The 9,669-nt window shown below is 26.2% G+C and overlaps 1 protein-coding gene across 2 annotated transcripts in view; it reads left to right on the top strand.

The window, feature by feature from the left end:
- Positions 1-1,364: 1,364 nt before the first annotated feature.
- Positions 1,365-9,669, top strand: part of LOC101240190 (uncharacterized) — a 41,357-nt gene continuing 33,052 nt past the window's right edge. The window contains exon 1 of one of the 2 annotated variants that reach the window (XM_065790809.1): positions 1,365-2,125. In XM_065790809.1, the coding sequence (XP_065646881.1) occupies positions 1,934-2,125 (192 nt within the window). In that variant the 5' untranslated portion in view covers positions 1,365-1,933. The remainder of the gene's footprint in view (positions 2,126-9,669) is intronic. The other variant, XM_065790808.1, reaches the window with a different exon arrangement.

The raw sequence follows: 9,669 nt of genomic DNA, 5'->3' as shown, positions 1-9,669 counted from the left end.
ACTTGAAAGAAAAAAGTAAAATTATTTAACAAAACTTATAATATAAAAAAATTACTAATAAAAAATTATTGAAAATATAAAAGCATAAACAATTTTAAATTTGAAAATTTAAATTTCTCTAAAAAGCTTTACACATATTTATATAGGTAAATGCCAGAATGGGTTTCTGTTTGTAAAAAGTTGCTTTAACTCTTCTGTAATATCAATTAATTAAAAAAATAAAATATTGCAACAAGTGCGGAAACATGAATATTACACTTTAAGTAAATAATAATTAATTGTAAGATGTCCAGAAAAATAAGGAAGCACTTAGGAAAAAATAAAGGTAACATAACACAATATAAAGATATTTCTAGAAAAATAAAATTCATCAGGCAGGGCATAAAAGCAAAAATAATTAATGAAAGTTTAAGTGATACTGCTATTATCAGTTATGCCATAAGTTATAGTCATAAATAATTAAACTTTGCTATTAAGATTTCTATAAAGTATCTGAGGCAAAGTAAAATTATTTATTTTATGAATAGTTAATATATAGCCTGTGTTACAATATAATACAAACTGCATATTTTACTATATAAATTATGTTTCATATACATACTTTGTTATAAAACTTGTATAGTATTCCGATATATATATTGCTATACAACTTTAATAGTAAAATATGTGTATTAGATATAAAATTATGGTTGCATGGATGTTTCGCAGATTATTGTGAGCGAATAAATACAACATTTACATTCTTACATTAAAAAAAAAAAAATTATCATTGTAGCATAACGATAACTTTTTTTTTTGATATATAGTTTAAAAAAAAAATTATTTTTATAGCTGTAATACGTATTTAAAAAATTAAATACGTATTACAGCTACATATCATATGTAGCTGTAATACGTAGTATGTTAATATATATCATTGATGTAACTATAAGCCATTATAAATTTTTTTTTTAACTATATATCAAAAAAAAAGTTATCGTTATGCTACAATGATAATTTTTTTTTTTTTTAAATGTAAGAATGTAAATGTTGTATTTATTCGTGCATATATTATATATGTAACATATGTAATATATATCAACGTATATAATAGAACTTCTATTATTTTTATTACGGTATTTAATACCGACTTCTATTAGAAGTCGAAAGTACACCTCTTTTTCAAACTCGAAACATGTGCTGTAATTATAGTTAGCTACAGTAATTTTTATAATTAGTTCCAATTTTTTGTAAATAAAAAGTTTTTATATACTAAAAAATATTTTTTTGCATATGAAAGTTACAATTGTCATAAGTCAATAAGAGTTACGAAAGGCAAATAATTACGGCAAGCGTTTCGAGCTTAATAGCGAGACGTACGTATTAGATACAACGATACATACGATAACTTAGCGCCAAAACCAGCCTATACAACTATACTGGTTTGGCGCTTAACCATCCATATTACATTGTAACTGTAATATATATTATATATGTAACTATATATCATCGATGTAACCATATATCAATGATTTAATATTGCTAACTGTGGTTTTTATCATCGCATATTATTTAAATTTAATTCATTATAATAGGTCACCAGACACGGCTTACGGTCGCGTGTTGAATAGGCCTTCAGTTTAGATCGCTCTGGTCTTGCCGTCCCCTTGTCCACTCGGCACAGCAGTCTTGACTGTTAAGGGAAAAAAGTTGTAGTATAGACGTTATTTTTAGAGAAAGAAAAAAGAGTCGTCTCCTGGACTGAAATAGTTACCTGGTTTACCTAAAAACATACCTATAAATAAAAACTCAACCCACAACAAAAAGCCATATCTTTGCGCCTTCTTACGTAGCAGCTACGTCTTTGTTACGGCTAGTTTGTTTCGTTAGCGCTACAAAATAAATACTCTGCTACGTAGCACAAATAGGTTGTAATACTTTTTAACTTTTTAAAATGAAACTTTTGATGTATTTCAATGAAAAGCAGTCAGTAGGCATAGTTGAACCAGGAAATTTTCTTTGTTCGCATCTTCCTTTTGATCTCAGTCAATTAACAAAAGAAGATTGGTTGTCACTCAGAGGAAAAAAGTTAGAGGGACTCTGTTTATGTAATAATGAGACTTACGAAAACACAATATTGTTGCAAGTATGTTTTAAAAATTATTTTTTATAGTAATTTGTAGTATTGCTTATACACATGATATTTAACAGCACTAAATAAAAGTGTGTAATATCCAATTATCCAATGAATCTACCAATTACAAATGCTAAGTCTATTTAAGTTGTAAATGTTGTTAAAATTACATGAATGTCATTGATTTATCATTGAACTTAAATCTTTAATTAAAAAAATTAGGAACATTGTCTCATTTAATGACTTTTATATCATTTACTTTTGTAACCCTAGTGCATGTCATGACATATTTCTTTTTTTAATTATTGTATATCCAATACCTGTGTTTTGCACACCCTTTGGTTGCCTCTGTTTTTATGAAAATGGGTTTTATGCAAAAATAGTTGTGTTGTAAAAAAAATCAAATATATTTTTAAATGTGAAAAAAATTTATTTTCTATGAATAAAATTTACCTAAAAATATGTTGCTAAAAATATATTAAGAATTGTGGAATAATAAAAAAATCAATACCTTATATAAATTTTGAGATTACATTCAAACAAATTTTATTCACACACTTTTGCAAAGTGTTTGAGCAATAATATAATAAATTAATAATTACGTACTTTATTTTAATATATCTCTATAACTTTAATTCATTTTTAATTGCTTTTATTAAAATGTATATAACTCGGAATCGCTAAAGAGCCACACAATTTAAATAAAAGACCTGCATGCGACTTGCAAGCCGTGGGTTGCTGACCCCTGGGAGGTTGTGAAAAAAAAGGTGCGATATGTGTTTTTTTAAAGTCTTGATCCTTGTAACAATACATAACTAAATTACAAAGTATAATAATATTTTCCCGATTTTTTTATATTATAGTAAGTTTATTTTGTCAGAAATTTTTGCAAGTAAAATTTTTTTCACAGTTTTAAAATCTTTGAATGAAATAATCAAGATTTACAGAAAAAAAGTTCTGTAGCGTAATTATTTTTAATTTTTGTATATTTTTTGAAGTGTATTTAAAATAAAACTCTATGAATGAATTTGTAATTATGTAGTAAAATATAGAGTTATAAAATAGGTCATAAAAGGAACCTCCTCCGTAAAAGGTGGACATATGGCAACTCTAGTTATGCTAATAAAAGTATTATTAAAAGGAAGAAAACTTTTTTTTTTTTGCCTCTTTCCCCCTTCCCCCTACCCCCTCCTCCCTCCTTCCATCCTAGTCTAAAAAAAATTATCTTTACCACTTGATTTTATAAGTTCAAAAAATAAAATAAGTTTAAGAGGGGGATGGGGTTGAAAAAATGTCCATCACTCCCCCTCTCTGACCTTGCACCCATCCCAGATACAAAAAAATTAGAATTGTATATAAATTTATTTTTCAACTCAAAAAGACTTCGCAACAAATTTTGTGCTAATTCAGAATTTAAGTATGCTTTGCATAAAAAGCTGTATTTAGAAAAGACAAAAATTGCAAAATATATTATGCTTTTAAAGTGATTTTTGGTATGTATATTTAAAGTTGTAAAAGGCCCTAAAAAATTTATCTTTTTTTTTTTTATAGGTCTTTATAAATTTATCAAAGTACCAGAAGATATATGCCTTTGTTATTCAATTTACATGTAGTTAAGGTGTTTTAAAAAAACTTTTAACATGATACTCAAATTTACATTTTAAAATATTGTCTATGTACCAGATTTCTGCTCGATACCTCATTTTGTTCATTAAATATTGCTATCTAATGACAAAAAAGCTTTTTGCAAAAAGATTCAACATAAATAAGAAAATCAAAACTTGAATATCTCATTAAACATTAGGGTTGGAAGTTCCAACTTTAAGATTTTCCTAGTTTTTATAAACCCTATAATGTATTTAAAAATTAACCAAGTCCAAACTGTGGGATGACAAGCTCAATGGTTTGGAATGACCCAATACAAAAAAGAAATTCCAAATAAAAAAATTACTTTATTAAAATTAAAGATACTAAAATTAAAAAGTATTTTAATTTTAAACAAAAAAACAATAGCTCAATGAGTGAAAAATGTTTATTAAAAAATGTGGTGTTTAAATGCTTTTATATTGAATTGGTCCATTCTTAAAAAACCACCTGAGTATTATAATATCTCCAAAAAATGGATGTCTAGAAGAATAATTTGAAATAGTTACACATGCAAACCAAGAATGTTTTGAAAATGCATGAAAATAAGTTTCTCTTAAAAAACTATAAAAATAAATGAGCTCAAATAATAATAATATATCCCTCTTTAAAAATATATTTTTAACAAAAGCAGTCATAAATAGTTCTAAAAAATTCTTTTTATAATAGTGTCATACTCTACAAATGCGTGAAATAATAGTAGTTAAGACATTTATGACTTTCTGTAATTTAATTATTGGTATAATACATATATGACTTTCTGTAATTTAATTATTGGTATAAATTGAAGTTTATTAATTTGATCATTCATTTCTGATTATTCTTTATTGATGAAACAGTGTAAAATGAAAAAAATTTGATAAATGTTTTTCTAATAGTTTATTGTTCTATTTTAAGAACATTCAGCACTTTATTTTGTAGGATACATTTAAAATGATATATATATATATATATATATATATATATATATATATATATATATATATATATATATATATATATATATATATATATATATATATATATATGGGTGATTCTCCAGAAAGGTAGCGGTAGCAATATACTGTCACCACTAATTTTTTCTTTCAAGTTAATACTATTTTTATTTTTAACGGGTACAAATAATAAATTTACAGCTCATACAATGTTAAACTAATCTAACCCAATCCAAAATAGTATTTTCAGCAAAAGGTCTGGGTGGTGGAATGTCACCACCCAGACCTTTTGCTAATCCCAAGTAGTTTAATCCTTGATAGAAGTACTTAACTTTTTTTTAATGCATAATAAATAATTAAAAATACATTAAAATTAGAGTTGACATATTATTTTCCTCAAAACATATTTTTAAAGTAATTTTTATGAGATTGAAGCTTGTGTCACCAGTTCAAGTGTCATGTCTGTAGATAGAATGAAGCAGTAGTGCTCTCTGTTGTCCTAACTGAAATGTGAGATATTTTTATTAATGAGTAAAATTTAAGGAAGGTTTGGTGGAGTTGTTTTGTGTTAATAAGCGTTGAAGCTTTAAAATTTGAATTTGGTAGTGTGAATGTGTCACATCTGTAGTAAAAATTTATAGAATATATAAATTTGTCAACAGATGTGACGCCAGTGGAATGGACGTGACAACAAATAACAGTTTTACTTGTATATGGATTTTTTAATGTCTATTTATACTATTTTTAATATTTTAAAACTTAGCTCATTTAGCCAATTAATTATTAGAGAAAAGATAAATGTGTCTAGCCTGATAGATTACAAAGATGGGAAAGAAAAAACTAGAGAATTGAAAAAACTAAGTATGAGAAAGGCGAGGGAGAAGATGAAAGCTGAAAACCTAGAAAAGTATGAAGAACAAAAACAAAAAGACAGAGAAAGAAAAAAAGCAACACGGAAGAAAATTTATGAACTTTCAGAAAGGGATAAAAGATCAGTAAGAAAAGGTTGGAAGGAAAGGACCAGAAGATCGAGAAATGAAAAAGAAAAGACAACAAATAATTGAATATTTGTCAACACCACCTGAAAGTCCAATTGTAATTATTCCTATTGACAATGAACTAGACTTCAATGTATTTCCTGGTCCCAGTCAAGAATCTAGTTTCAGAAATAGCAGCGGGCTAAAAATTCATAGAAAGTATAGAGATCGGTTAAAGAAAAAAATCCAAAAATTAGAAGAAAAAAAATTGTTAAAGCGAAGAGGTGATAAGTACAAACAAAAATTCTACAGACTGCAGTCTGCAAAAGATAATACTCCTCGAAAGCTGTTTAAAAAAATGGCTAGTGGTACAAAATGCTCAAAGGAAGTAAAGAAAAGCTTGCTTTTTAGCGAAGTGTTAAAGACACAAATACAATCAAATTTTTCTAATGAGAGATGTATTAACAAAAAAAAGGTTTTTGCCAGGGTATTAAGCTGAAAGATAATAAAGAAGTACAGACTTCAAAGAAGCTTTAACAATCTTACTTCTAGATATATCTTACCACGCAATCCATACCATACACATCAACTCTCAAATATACTGAAACAACAAAAACTTAAGATGGAAGTACAAAACTTTTTAGAAAAAGATAGTTCTAGTAGGCTTACTGCTGGGAAAAAAGAAACAATAACAAAAAACAAACTGAAAAAACAGAAAAGACTATTGAATGATACAATGTTAAATTTGTATAATGACTTTAAACAAACAAACGAGTTCAATTCAACATCTTATAGCACATTTTGAAAATTGAGACCCTTTTGGGTAGTTCACCAGACTTCCGTAAACGAGATACTTGTCTTTGTATTGACCATAAGAATTTTGCTTTGGTTCTTGAAAAGTTGTATACTTTAAAGATGTTGGCATATAAATATCCCACTGCCTTGCTAAAATGTATAACATGTGATGGCGAGCTGAGAGAAGTGGCCTAGAAAGAAAATGTGGAGTATGCTGTTTAAACAAAAAAATAGTTTGTAAAGAATTTGAGAATGAACAAGCAACTTTTCCCCAATGGTCTAAAAAAAGAGTTGAAGTTTTGGTAAAAGGTAAAATAAAGACATGTTTCAAAACTGTAAAAGAAGAGTTAACATTAACTAAAAAACAGCTGTTTTTACATTTTATTAATAACATGTTAGAAAAGTTTATGAGGCATGTATGCAATATAAACCACCAGTTCAAAGCTACATCAAAAATAAAAAATAACTTGGGGCCTAGGGATATTTTCATTCATTGTGATTTTTCAGAAAATTACAATTGCTAATACTCAAAAGAAATTCAATCGCTCCATTTTGGTGAATCAAGAAACCAAGTGTCAATCCATACAGTTGTGGCGTACTATTACAGTATTTCTGAAAACAAAATAAAGGCCAAATCTTACTGTACATTTTCAGATAACAGGCAACTTAACTTTGTTGGGATCTGTGCACATTTAAAGCTTGTTATTAATGACTTGAAAGAAAAACTGCCTATCATTGAAACAGTTCATTTCCTTAGCGATAGTACTTCTCAACAGTACCGAAACAAGTCCATGTTCTATTTGCTAGGTGCTTTTTTTTGAAAAGAGTTTGGAGCTAAAACAATCAGATGGCATTTCACAGAAAAGGGGCACGTAAAAGGTGCCCCTGATGAAATAGGGGGATGTATCTAAAGAACGGCAGACAGAATAATAGGACAAGGGAAAGATATTCCTGATATTAATTGTTTGGTAGAAGAAATGAAAGAAAAGTGTCCAAGTATAACCATCTATACTATTAAAAAATTGTCAAATACTATGTTGGGTTAATTCAAGCCTTAGTTGCAGATGGAAATGAGTTTGTCATAAATTTTTTGAGAAGATCTGGCCAGGAATTTTTCACGTTTCCCTAGAAAGATGACATCTCTGTCATCGATAAAGGCGATATAGTGTTTATATTGTGCCAGCCAAACCTCAATAACAGGGGGCAATACAGTTTTCTACAAGATTTACCATTCAAAAACATTTGCTAATTTACATACTAATAACACTTAAAAAATTTTAAAAACTTGTACCGTATACTATTTTATGTTAGCTAATAAAAACTATTGATTACAGATGATTATTGTTTTTGAAAATTACTTGAACAACACTTCTAGCTGTTACAGCATAAGTGATATTACTCTTAACGTCACGTCTGTGGTAAAGTTGTAACGTCTGTGGATTACGCTATAAGTTTTTAATTTTTTTTTTGTTAAACTGACATTTAACAAGTTTTGTGGATACTTTCAAATGATTAAATAATAAATTGCCAACCTTAAAATGTTATAGGTTGGGATCTGGTCAGCAAAAAAACTTGACAAAATAGTTTTACCATGAAACACAGAAACGAGGTCGGCAAATTTTTGCCAACCCTATACACTTTTAAATTGGCAGTTAGGTTGGCATTGCCTAATGCCCACCCTAATTCCAAGTGCTGATATATATATATATATATATATATATATATATATATATATATATATATATATATATATATATATATATATATATATATATATATATGTATGTATGTATATATGTATTTATATATATGTATATATATATATATATGTATATATATATATATATATATATATATGTATATATATATATATATATATATATATATATATATATATATATATATATATATATATATATATATATATATATATAGTTATGGATAAAATGGTCTGACCACTCATATAACTAATATAAGTGTGAGTTAGTTGAGATTTTATTTTTTATTATGTAAACTTAATCTATAATAAAATTTAGTTGCTCACCGAATAGAAAGTAAAACTTTAATCACTTTGTGAAATATGACCATTTTAATAATAAAAGACAGTAGTATATATACATACATATATATATATATATATATATATATATATATATATATATATATATATATATATATATATATATATATATATATATATATATATATATATATATATATATGCATATTCTTTGTGTTTAAAAACTCTTTGTGTTTAAATAAGACAAAATTAAGTATGCTTTATGTCAAAACCATTAAATTTAATTGAGGAAACTAATTAAATTTATCATTTTTTTAAAAACCACAAAAACACAAAATAATAGACTAGAATGTTTTTGAAAACATTTAGAATGTTTTTAATAAAAATAAAAACATTCTGAATGTTTTTTTTATTTTTATTTTACTGTTTACATGCATCAATTGGCAAATAATGTGAATAATAAATAAAGTTAATGATGTGAGGAGTGCTGCTACATCGACTAATAAATAGGTAGAATGTATATATATATATATATATATATATATATATATATATATATATATATATATATATATATATATATATATATATATATATATATATATATATAAAAATTAGGAAAAAACACTTATCTAACTTTTTTCTTCTACTTGAAGTTTCACCATTGCTAGATCATCAGGAAGAGTTCTTCCTGATGATCTCCTGATGACCAGGAAGAGTTCTTCCTGATGAAGAACTCTTCCTGATGATCCAGCAATAGTGAAACTTCAAGTCGAAGAAAAAAGTTAGATAAGTGTTTTTTACTAATTTATTATTGCTCTGTTCTTTAAGAACATTGAGCACTCTATTTTAAAATACACTAACATAATTTACATAAATATATATATATATATATATATATATATATATATATATATATATATATATATATATATATATATATATATATATATATATATATACAATGCTTGCAATAATGATAGCCCACCCTACAAAATTTTAATTTTAGCAGCCAATATGCAATTTCTAACGCTCAAAATCTTCTTTGTATATCTGGTTGGCTGTAAAAAGCCAAGTTTCTGAAAGGTTTTTGTTTTTGTTTATTTGCAAAAATCCGATTTTGATGCCAAAATAAAGATAGCCCATAGACTTGAAAATGCACAAATGGTAATAAAATCAAGAGTT

Source organism: Hydra vulgaris, chromosome 02, assembly GCF_038396675.1.
Source record: "Hydra vulgaris chromosome 02, alternate assembly HydraT2T_AEP".
NCBI lineage: Eukaryota > Metazoa > Cnidaria > Hydrozoa > Anthoathecata > Hydridae > Hydra > Hydra vulgaris.
This window is presented reverse-complemented; position numbering and strand designations above follow the sequence as displayed.